Source organism: Blennius ocellaris (assembly GCF_963422515.1).
Source record: "Blennius ocellaris genome assembly, chromosome: 10".
Classification (NCBI taxonomy): domain Eukaryota; kingdom Metazoa; phylum Chordata; class Actinopteri; order Blenniiformes; family Blenniidae; genus Blennius; species Blennius ocellaris.
This window is the reverse complement of record NC_137659.1, coordinates 5,423,587-5,435,664: the sequence shown is the minus strand read 5'-3', so window position 1 is coordinate 5,435,664 and position 12,078 is coordinate 5,423,587. Positions and strand designations below refer to the sequence as shown.

Sequence of the window (12,078 nt, the reverse complement as noted above, 5' to 3'; positions counted from 1 at the left end):
AATGAAGTTGTAAATTATGTCAATCAATGTAGGTGCACCTTATAACCCGGTGTGCCTTATAGGGCAGAAAATACGGTAGTTACCTTTGTTGAGTTGGGTCTTTCTTTAATTTGTCCTTTTTTTTTTTACATTTGAATGCAAAGCTGCTATTGTTATAAAATTCCACAGTTCATATGGACTCGATAGATCATAATATAGATTATTATTATAATAATTTTTAAAATCAACAATAATAATGTATATTCATTCCAGGCGCTTTGCTGAGAACTCAAAATGCACAAAAGCAGAATAAAAAAAAAACAACTAAAAACATGAAATACGAAGTTATTGTCAATTTAAAAAATCTCGACAGCATAATCAAAACAGCCAAGCAGGTAAAACCCGAAACCATTTCCGTTTCCTTAACTTTTTCCGTCGTTTGCATTTCCATTTCGATCATTTCCTGTTTCCTGTTTGTTTAAAGCACTCTGTGAACATTTCCAATGTTCATAGTATTTTTCCAATGCGTCACTGTGTTCGCCCGCCTTCATGTGATTCCGGTCTTCTCCAGTCTTCATTTTCTCCCTTTGCTGTGTTTAAGTGTTCATATTGTTTGATCAGTTTGAGTTTTCTTTGCTCTTGAACAGACTTTTAGCTTCAGTTTGTTTTTTCATCTTTGCCTGGAGTGTGTTTCCTCTCAACATCAAGCCTTGAATAAAGCCCTCAGCCTCCAGCAGCAGCTTTTGTCTGTTGCGTCCTCAGCCAAGTCTGCCAAAGAAACCGTAAAAACACATTTTCAATTTCCCATTTTAGTCATTACTACACAGGTGGAGCAGGAGTAAATCAACACAGACCCAAAGACCAAATTTCCAGTCCATCTATTTGCAAATTGGTTGGTTTATTAGACAACAAAGATACTATACCAGGGGTTTTCCTATAGTGAGTTGTATCCTTGTCACTTATGCCCTCTACATATACAACCTGTGACCAATTCCCTCAGTGTGCAAATAGTGCAACAACAAAAAATAAATCTACATAATCCAAATAACCTGCCAATGATAAGCATAAATGCCTCATTATGGTTATTATCCATCCATCTCTTACACCGCCTCATTCAGCTCAGGTTCACGTAGAGTTGATTCCAGCTGATTGTTTGTCACCAGTCCAAATACAGAAAAACAGACAATCACACTATGAGCAATTCACCTTAAACTTCAATATTTAAGCCCAATCTGGACTCGAGCCAAGGCACAGCAAGTTTATTCATATTGCACCATTGATACCATTGTTTTACAAGAAACTAAAGGAAATACATTAAAACAAAGTGACTAAGTAGCAAAATTGATCGTTAATTGCAGAAGTTTGTCGGGATTGTTTGTTCCTCAGTTGAGCGTAAGAACTAGAAGCTGCTTCACCTTGTTTCTTCTGACACTGAAACACTTGGTAAACATCCTCCCGAGGACCTCAGCGGTCTGAAAGAATGCAAATCAAATTTTAATACTGATAACGGTACCAAAAACACTGTCAACAGTAAATGTTCTACATAACAGCTAGTAATAATGTTATAATGACGAAAAAAGGAGCTTGTGTGTCAAAGCAATTCAGACAGTTTTGGATTTTTAATTTGTAAACTTGCTGATTAAAAACTGCTTTCTGTGTTTTCTGTTCCTTTCAGGTGAGAAACCGTACGAATGCGTAAACTGCAAGAAGCGGTTCTCCCACTCGGGCTCCTACAGCTCCCACATCAGTAGCAAGAAGTGTGTGGGCCTTTTGCCAAACGGTCTCCCACGGGCGTCATTAAAAGTCCCGCCGTCGACCATGCAGGTTCGACCTGTCGTGATCGCTCCGGCCCGCGTCGTCCTTAAAGAGAAGACCGAGAGCAAGCCGCTCCAGGAGCAGCTGCCTGTCACTCAGATCAAATCCGAACCTGTGGAATACGAGTGCAAGCCCATGCCGGCCACCTCGACCGGCAGCAACGGGGTGGTGAACGGGGGCACGGCGACGCAGCCGGCCGCCGCTCCTGCTCCGGCTTCCGCTCCGGCTCTGCCTCAAGGCGTGACTATGGTGGTGCCAACGGTCGGCCTGATGTCACCAATCAGTATCAATTTAAATGACTTGCAGAATGTGCTCAAGGTGGCGATGGACGGGAACGTGCTCCGGCAGGTGCTGGGCTCCGCCAACGGAGCCGTGACGCAGGGGAAGCAGGGGATCGTCGTGCAGCAGCCGCAGCAGCAGATCATCAGCCTGCCGGCGTTTGTGGACCACGACGGCACCACGAAGATCATCGTCAACTACAGCATCAGCCCCACGGCCGCCACTGCCGCCACGACCCAGCCAACACCGCTCATTGTCAAAACCAACCCCCCCAGCCTCCACGCTCTCACAGCCGTGGCCGCTGCAGCCCCCACGCCAACGAAAACAGACAAACCTCAAGCCTTGGAGGCAGCCGACCTCTCCATTGTCAAGACGGAACCAGAATCCGTGCCCATAAATGACGAGGAGGCGGAGTCAGCCACGGAGGCAGAAATGGCAGGTTTTCAAAGTGTAGAATCAGCTCGGATGCCAAAACAAAGCAGCACCAGTACATGTTTACTCTGCGATGACTGTCCCGAAAACCTGGAGGCGTTGCACCTCCTCCAACACCGCAAAGCGGCCAACGGCGAGGCCGTGGACTCGGCCGCTCTGGACCCGTCGTTCGCCGCTCTGCTGAGCGAGGCCGGGGTCACCCTAGAGGAGCCGCCGGTGGACGACCTCGTCTCACTCCTCAAGAACTACTTTGCCTCCAATGCCAATCCCAACGAGAAGGAGCTGGCGAAACTCTCAGAGTCAGCCAGGATTCCTGTGGACGTGGTCAGAAAGTGGTTTGCCAAGAAGAACTCTGGGAAAACTGCGAGCAACTGTCGGAGTTCCAAATCGACTTCGGCCATAAACTCCGGCTTAAAGAAAAGCTTGGATCGGAGAGACGGAGACGACAGTGACAAAGAAAAATCCCAGGATGCTTCAGACTGCGGTAGCGCTTCCCCGTCGGACTCCACGTCGCACAACGGCGACCTCGTCATCATCAAGAGCGAACCCGAAGACCCCGAGGCCCCGGGCTCCCAGGCCGAGCCGCTGGACCTCTCCCTCCCAAAAGACATTGCGGCGGCGCTGGAGAAGACGGCCGTCATGCCGCCCGCCAAGCAGCAGGAGCATCCGCTGAACCTGACCTGCCTGAGGAAGGAGCAGCTCGACGGCCGCACCATCTTCGTCACCGCGGCTCAGCCGGGACGGCCCGTGAACATCGTCACCGCCGCGCAGCTGCCCACGCTGCTCGCCATCGCCGGGCAGGGCACGGTGGGCTGCCTCAGTGGCCTCAACACGTCAACGAAGAGAACCATCCTCATCCCGCAGCTCACCTACACCTACGCCACTTCGGCCGGCAACGCCACCGGAGCCAAGACGGTTGTGCTGAACGGCCATAAGGTGGGTGGAACGGCGATGATGGCGAGGAAGCAAAGCTCAAAAGATAAAAAAAGAATCTTCATTTTGTGTTGAAATGCAAATGATGGGGGAAAAATTAAATAGTAATCAAGACAAAAAGGACTCTTATGTTGCACTGTCGCAAAACAAATCTATTCTGAAATGATCCCGCCCCCTTTCATCCGTCATCAATCAACAACAGGAAATGTATTTAAAGTAAGAAAATGATGTATTAATCTGCTACTCTATAGTTCTATGGGGTAAACCGATATACTGTAGTGTTGGCAGTACAGATCAGAGCAGCAGCAGGCTTTCCAAACACATTGAATAATCACAACAAACCATGCTTCTTTTTACATTTTTCCTCACATTGGGAGCTAAAACATGACTTTTTGTGTGGCGTCTTCTTAAATCAGAGGACTGCGGCTGGCTGACGTGGTTAAATTATACATTCAGAAAGGAGATCTCAAAGTGTAGAAAGGCTTGTTAAGCACATTATTGCATCTTCAGCTCTTGAACATTAACGTTGTGAAACATTGAAACCGTTCGCCCCCCCTGACTCGCGGCTCCACCGACGACTGTTTCCTCCGCAGGAGAAGCGTCCTGAGAGCGGCTCCGACGGCGTCTCCGCAGCCGAGGAGCAGAACGACTCCCCGTCCGGCAGTTTGGCGAAGAAGCGGCGGCTGGAAACCGGCGTCTACCCCTGCGACCTCTGCTCAAAGGTCTTCCAGAAAGGCAGCTCGCTGCTCCGGCATAAATACGAACACACAGGTACGCTCAGCCCCCCCCTCCCCACCCACACACACACACACACACACAACATACACAACATACCCGGGTTGTGGTGTTTAAGGTAGATGGTTACATCATCTCTCGTTAAATATGTCGTAACTTTTATGGAGCATCTGGCCTGTAAACGCAACAGATTGGAAACAGTTGACTTGAATGTTTATTACAGACGTGACTTGTGTTCTGAATTTAATGTAAAAAAAAATTGTATAAAAAAAATCCCCAACGCTCCAGCAGCTAATGTCACATTGGAATGTGGTTTCATCACGTCTGCAAATTTTCTGTGTGTGTGCGTGCGTGCGTGTGTGTGTGTCCATTGAGGGATTTTGTTCAAACTATTATCGCAACACTCTTAACTAACCTGAACATCCATTAATGTAAAAACGGCCGGAGGCAAACATTAAAATGAGGAGTTTTGTGTCAGCAGTTAGAAAGTGCTGAAATGTCTGAATATTAAACATCTTTGTCGGTCTAAAGCTTTTTTTTTTTTATTTAAGACTGTCCAACACTTTCAAGCTTATATTTTTCATCCATTCATCCTGTTTTATCCCTCTTATCTAACAAATGTTCTATATTATTAAATATTTGCATCCCTTTGTGTAGAAAGCTTGTTCAGAATTTGACACAAAGGCTAAAAGCCAAACCAAATGCTTGAATTGCAGAGCTTCCATTTTGAAGAGTTTTAGCTTGGAGAATAAGTTACAGCGTCTCAGATGTCCCGCGGAGATCTTACATCAGGTTTCTCTCACAGCTGAAAATATTCCGATGAAGATAAGTGTCTGCACCTCATGTGGCAGAGCGTCGTCTCCTTTTAAAAGTAGTTTTTTTTTAATTCTTTTAAATGAATTGCATCCTTATTTTATTTAGATTTATTTATTTTTTCATCCCTTGCTGATTTTGAAGCAGTCATTTGTGAAAATAATGAGCTTGAATGGGATATTTTTTAAACTTTGAATGTCTGAAAATGATAGAAATCCGATGCGACAAACACTAAAGTGGCGACTCATGTGTGCTAATGCGAATCTTGAATCACATCCTCATTTTGGCACAACTATAACAAAAACATCCTTTTATGTCACTTCCTTTCTGCAACTATTGGCAGTGCGGAGAGCCGACGCCTCCTGGAGGCCAGAACTAACAATAACACACAAACTGTTCCAGCAGTAAATCACATTTTGAAAAAAAACAACGTTTAGAAAAAACCCCAACCAAAACGTTTGTCCCTCCGTCTGCAGGAAAGCGTCCCCACGAGTGCAGCATCTGCAAGAAGGCCTTCAAACACAAGCACCACCTGATCGAGCACTCGCGGCTGCACTCCGGCGAGAAGCCATACCAGTGCGACAAGTGCGGCAAGCGCTTCTCCCACTCGGGCTCGTACTCGCAGCACATGAACCACCGCTACTCGTACTGCAGCAAGGACGACGCCACCGCCGCCAGGCTCGCCAAGGGCCGGCCGGAGATGGGCAGCCCCGGCGCCGGGCCGCAGTCCGACAGCCGCGCCACCACCCCTCCCTCCCAGCTGGACTCGGACGAGAGGGAGAGCGAGGAGGAGGAGGAGGACGAGGACGAGGAGGAGGAGGCCATGTGCATGGACGACATCCGGGTGGTGCAGGTGGACGACGGCGAGTGCGAGATCTACGAGGGGAACTTTGGCGACGAGGAGGAGGATGAGGACGAGGACGAGGAGGAGGAAGGGGAAGAGGAGGAGCCGACGGAGGACGGAGAGACTGAAAGTCAGCAGGTGGAGGAGGAGATGGCGTTCGACGTGGTGGAGGTGGAGCTCGGGGAGAACCACGTCGGCAGCGTGGGGACGGAGGAGAAAGACAAGGCGGTGGCGGCGGTGGAGGAGAAAGACAAGGCGGTGGCGGTGGAGGAGAAAGACAAGGCGGTGGCGGTGGAGGAGGAGAAAGACAAGGCGGTGGCGGTGGCGGTGGAGGAGAAAGACAAGGCGGTGGCGGTGGAGGAGAAAGACAAGGCGGTGGCGGTGGAGGAGAAAGACAAGGCGGCGGCAGTGGAGGAGGAGAAAGACGTGGCGGTGGAGGAGAAAGACAAGGCGGCGGCAGTGGAGGAGGAGAAAGACAAGGCGGCGGCAGTGGAGGAGGAGAAAGACAAGGCGGCGGTGGTGGAGGAGAAAGACAAGGCGGCGGTGGTGGAGGAGAAAGACAAGGCGGCGGCGGCGGCGGCGGTGGAGGAAAAGGCGGCCGAATGCGAAGGGGAGACGGACAGAAGCATCAGGGAGGAGTCAGACGGCGCCGAGCCGGCGGAGGAAGTGGAGACAGACGCCAAATAGTGGAGGCCGCGTCCCGGACGGGATCTCAAACACTTTGAGATGGAGGAAACGCCGCGGCGGATGCCTGATCTTAACGGTCCACTACTGTGTACAAAAACCCAGGTGTGCCTGAACTCAAAAGAAAAGAAAAAAAACAAAAAAACAAAAACAAAAGAAAAAAAAAACCCAAACCCTGAAACGGTGACTTTTTATTTGTGAAGAAATATCAGTTTTTGAAAGTGTTTATAGAAGTACAGATTTTAAACTAGAGCTCACCCACTCACTCGTTAGACTCGTTTCTGAGAGATCCCAGGTGTTTCGTTTTTTGTTTTTTTTTCCTTCCTTTTTCCTGTCTCTCTCCGTTCAGCCAGTGTTACTAATCTTGTTCTTGTTCGAAGACATTTAACCTGTAAAGATGAGATTTCTATACCTTTTTATTGCCATCGAAGTTTTCCTAAAATCAGTATTTTATTGAGTTCTACGAACAAAAACCTCTGCACTACAGTATTCCTGGTTTACCTATGGATACATGCCTCATGCATTGTACGCCCTTCAGTGTTATATTTGTGCACTAGCTAGCCACGGTGTCGTTTGTTGTTAGTGTTAGTCTCCGCTAGCTAGCGTTCCGTTTGTAATTTTCTTTGTTTTTCAGTTTTGACTGTTAGCCTTAAGGAAATCAAAAGTATTCTTGGGGAAACGGGGGAGGGGGGGGTGGGGGGGTGGGGAGGGGGTCTGGGATGAGAATGCGGCTTCTCTGTAAAACGCCATAACCAAATTTTGTCCTATCAGGGAAAGGCAAGAGTCACGAAACCTCAAAAAGCCAGCATCGGGGGCATTTTGTCTCGGGCCGCCGCGGCGGCGCCGCCTCGGGCCTCAGGGCGCCCGCCGCCGCGGCTCCACGAACAGACGCGCCCAGATTTTTAAACCGAGCTCCTCGTTTATCGTTTCAGTATTATCAACTCATACATGAAGTCAAGAGTTCTATGTGAAGGATCAGGAGTGTTTTCCTGTTTCCACCCCAAATGCCTCCAGCCTTATGCAAGACCTGTGTGCTGTTAAAAGTGCCATTGAACAGTGTTATTATTTCTTCTTCTACTTCTTCACACATGTAGCCAGTATTATTATTGTCCCTCTGTTACTTACACAACGTTGACTAATGTTTGTTGACTTGCACAGAACAGCAAAATTTTGTCACAATTTTAGCATCCGAGGCCTTTTTTTTTTTGTTTCGTTTTAAAGAGTTTTTAATGTGAAAAGGTGGGAAACAGTGTTTAGGCTTAAACTATAGTAAGTAAACAGTTTACCTGCTCACTATTTTACTATTTTCTCAGTTGTTTTGTCTGCAGATTTTTTTTTTGGGGGGGGGGGGGGGGAGGAAAAGAAGTAGTGAATTGTGTCTTGTTTTATTTGCCAAACTGTCTGGAACAGGGGTGTCAAATACAATAAATTGGCGATTAAATTCAAAGGTTTTAACCGTTTTAATGAGATCATCTGATGTAACACTACACCACTCTGAGCAGCAGATGGCAGCAAAGCCTTGCCAGGAATCTTAACTTCATTAAACGCGTATTGTTTGAAACATAATCTTGACACGTGAATTCGGCTGTTTGACACCCCCGGTCTAAAAACTACGCAGTTTCACCTCCAGCGAGTTTTTAAAAGCTGCACGTTTTATCACATAGGAAAAGTTGCAACTTGAAACCTTTTTGAAAACCTTGAAATCCCTTCTTGAACGAAACATCTGATTGATTAGGGATTTTTTTTTTTGTGCTTTTTCTTTTATCTTTTCTTCATGATACCATGATACCTGTGATTGCATTTTATTCACTCAAGAAACTGTTCCACCAATAATGTAATGATGGACAATAAAGCCAATAACTTGCCAATAAAATAAGAAAATGTATTCTTACATTAATGACAGGTTATTATATTATTAAGTAGCATAAAACATTCTTTGAAAAATGTATTAACTGCAGCAAATTATCGAAAAAGTACAGAAATTACTGCTTTCAAATTGTATTTCATTTTTTGATTATGCATTGTGTTTGTCAGAATTAACCTTCATACTCACACTATGCAGCTTTCTCCCTCCATGGTTCTGAAATGTGTTGTTTGGGGTTTGTTTTATCGTTTTGTGACATTATATTTGAACTGGCCAAAATAATGACTTTTTTTTTTTTTTGGCAGATATGACATTATTGGTCAGTGTTACATTATTGGTTGTCCAGACCGATCTGTCCTGTGGATTTAAAAAAAAAAAAAAAAAAAAAGCCTTTTTGACAGCGAGATAATCAGTTTCTTATGTCATTTCTATGAGACATCAGGGCCGACTTGAGCAGGTCGGCTCAGGAACGAAGTAAAGCTCACAGAATCCAGACGAAATCGGATCATTGAACCACACTTATGCACTTGTTTTCAGATTGGAGATAAATTGTGGCAAGCTGTCCCGCACTTCAGGTAACAAGCGTTAGTGAATGTTGGTTTTACCAAACAGTGTTTCTAGTATTTTCATTGTTTTTCATTATTTTATTTTTTTTTCTTTGTGTTGTTTTAATGTGTGTCTTCTGTATGTTTTTGTCTACAATGGCAGTATTAGAGCCCTTTTCACAGATTAAAAAAAACAAAAACAAAACTATACCTGTTTAGTTTTTAGAAAACTTTTTTTATATTTATGTGTCTTATTTTTATATTTTCTTTTATGGTTATTTATTACACATTGTAGTGTACATTACTGTAGTATGGATTGATACAATAATATATTTTAGTATGAAAAATAATCTCAAGACAAACAAACAAAAAAACAAAAAAAAATCCCAACATGTGGTTCTGGGAGCTGAGGTTTGTTTTCACCAAAAAGAAAAAAAAAAAAAGATGTATTCTGTAAACTTGACTTCTGTTTTAAGCTAAAAAGAAAAAAGAAAAAAGACAGGAATGAAGTGAGAAATAGAAAACTGTTACATGTGCATCCGCTCTTTGCGTTGTTATAAAGCTACTGAACTCTAAAACTCTGTGATTTTTTTTTTTTGTTTTAAGCATGAGTCGTTTTAATGAAGGATCTTGTTCTGAAGCGTCGACTTCTTCTGCTTCCCCCTCCTTTTTCTGAGTTTTGATTTTGAGGCCAAATCTGCATCGTCCCACCTCCGTGTTTTCCGTTCTGTGCCAACTTGTTCCATCGTACTGTTGAAGGCTGCATACCGTCTTGTCGTCTACACGCCCTTTGTAAATTCACTGTCTCTTTTGTATCGTTTTTATTTTAGGTTTGCTCCATTTTTATGACTCCCCATCACAATAAAAATGTAAGACAGCAGCTCTGGGTGGACCGAGTCTTTCTTCCTCGCGACAGGTTTTTCAGGGATCAAGACAAAAATGGTACTTTTTCTCTATTTCAAAACAAACATCTGCACTTTATTGCCTTATTTTCTCTAAGTCTATTCTACCTTGGATGTTTTGAGGGCAGCGGTGGCCTCAAAACCTCGACAAGTGAAGCAGAAGCGGGATAGGAAAGCTGCAGGTTCAAATCCCAATGTGCAAAGAGCATGACCTTTGACCCCCGGGGGGGGGGGGGGGGCTTAATATGCTCAATGTAGAACAAGGAATTTTCCCAAGGGGATCAGTAAAGCATGAGCATTTTACACGTTCATCATTAGAATAAAAATGTTAAAATAATGGGTCACTTTCATACTTCATTAAAAAAAGTTGACTTGTACTTTCAGTTCATAAACTAACGAATATGAATAATTTCGTACGGCTGTTAAACAATTCCTTTTTATTGTACTGTACGTGTAACATCAGGATATGTTTACTTGAGCAGTTATTTGTTTTATGTGGCAGAACTTCAGTTAAAGGCTCATCGATTTGTTTTCTTGTGGTTGAGTTTGTCAGATTTGACTTTTGTTACTTACAGTGAGCTGATAATGTTGATGAAAAGCAAACAAGCCGTTGGAAAAAAGGTATGTTGTCAGTTGTTAATGGTGTTTAAAGATTGTTTCATTGAATAAAATGTTTTCTGGTTTCACACCTATTTGTTTTAGCCGTGATCAAATTCATAAATAGAAGGAAATAGTCCTGCAGGCCCTCTGGCGGCCCCCGGTGGAGGCATACATCTGACACTATTCACAAGGACTCTATACACACACGCACACACACGCACACACACACACACACAGCCTGATCCAACAGTGTAAACTGTTGGATCATTATGAATTTATTTTTTTATTTTTTTATGGTTGCTGTTGCTGTTCTGGTTATTATTCTTATTGTTTTTGTTGTTTGCTGTTCTTGATGGGTTTTTTTTAATTTATTGTTGTTATTGTTCTTGTCGTCGTCGCTGTTGCCGTTTCAGTTGCTTCACTTTTTCTTCATTCCTTCTTCATGATTTTGGAGAACATTTAAGACACCACAAGACGTTCAGTCATGTTTGATTAAAAAACAAAAAAAAAACAAAACCCTAATTAATTCAGAAACAAATGCATTTTTTAATGACGTGAAATCAGTTTGGTTCATTAAGACGATCTGCAGCTCTCAGACTGTTTTGATGAACGACAACACTTTATCATCATTATTGTTTTTCATTATAGTAATTAGTCACATGTTTCCGTCAGAAGTGGTGGAGTTTGACTCGCATGTTAATTTATAATGTTCCAGTCATTTAGTGTGTAATTGAGGCGCAAAACATAATTATTGAATACAGACACTTTTCTGAGAGTAGTTGGGGTAGACAAGAAATACTTCCGAACAGTTTTAAGAGTTCAAAATGGTCCAAGAGAGTGAAAATATCACTTTGCTCCTCCTGTTTCCTCAGGTGATCATGCTGACTAAAAACTAAAACGTCCTGCTGGGAATGAAAATCAACTCTCCTGACGCCCTCTCACCCCGAGCAAACTGCAGCACCTTAAAGGGGAACGTTACAGTGTCATCAGTATAAATGGACTTAATATTGCTCTCATGAATATTCAGGAGGCGGGTTGATGATTTTCCGGGGTTCGCTGCAGGCCCCCCTGCAGTGAACATTAAGAGGAAAGTAAAGACAGAAGAGCAGCCTCTGCGCTTGTTTCTTATTTTGCGTCTGAAGAAGTGAGAGGAAACAACAGGTGATTTCACAGAGAAATTATTGTAAATTATACTTCTTAATGATTATTCATTACAAAATACGTCTTATTTATGTATATCCTGCACACCTGCTGTACGAATGATATGTTTCACACTCACATTTCTGTAATTAGGTAGTGTTAAATTAAAGATTGTCCTGTATTATTATTGCATGTAAACTCACAGAAACACTTAACCTTACCTTTTCCTATTGCTCATTTGAAAATTAAATTATAATATTTAAAACAGTAGTATCATACCCAGTTATAATTTAAAAAAATGTTTTTACCATCATGTAATCTTCGGCAAGTTCTAAAGTCACAATTTGAACCTGTGATTTTCATTAAGTTTTTGACAAACAATATATTCCTTCTCTATATATTTGCTTAAGCTGATGAAAAGCCAGAAATATACTGCTGTAAGTTGTTACAGAAAAATTACAATACTGAAAAATTGCAGTTTGTATTTATTGGAACCTAATACTTCCTGTGATC

At 43.6% G+C, this 12,078-nt stretch overlaps 1 protein-coding gene across 1 annotated transcript in view; it reads left to right on the top strand.

The window, feature by feature from the left end:
• zeb1a (zinc finger E-box binding homeobox 1a) overlaps positions 1-7,420 on the top strand; it is a gene marked incomplete at both ends in the record, with an annotated part of 61,426 nt that extends 54,006 nt beyond the window's left edge. The window contains 4 exons of the mRNA XM_080502973.1: positions 1,655-3,441; positions 4,032-4,209; positions 5,463-6,067; positions 7,286-7,420. Coding sequence (XP_080359099.1) covers positions 1,655-3,441; positions 4,032-4,209; positions 5,463-6,067; positions 7,286-7,420 — 2,705 coding nt within the window. The remainder of the gene's footprint in view (positions 1-1,654; positions 3,442-4,031; positions 4,210-5,462; positions 6,068-7,285) is intronic.
• Positions 7,421-12,078: the final 4,658 nt, after the last annotated feature.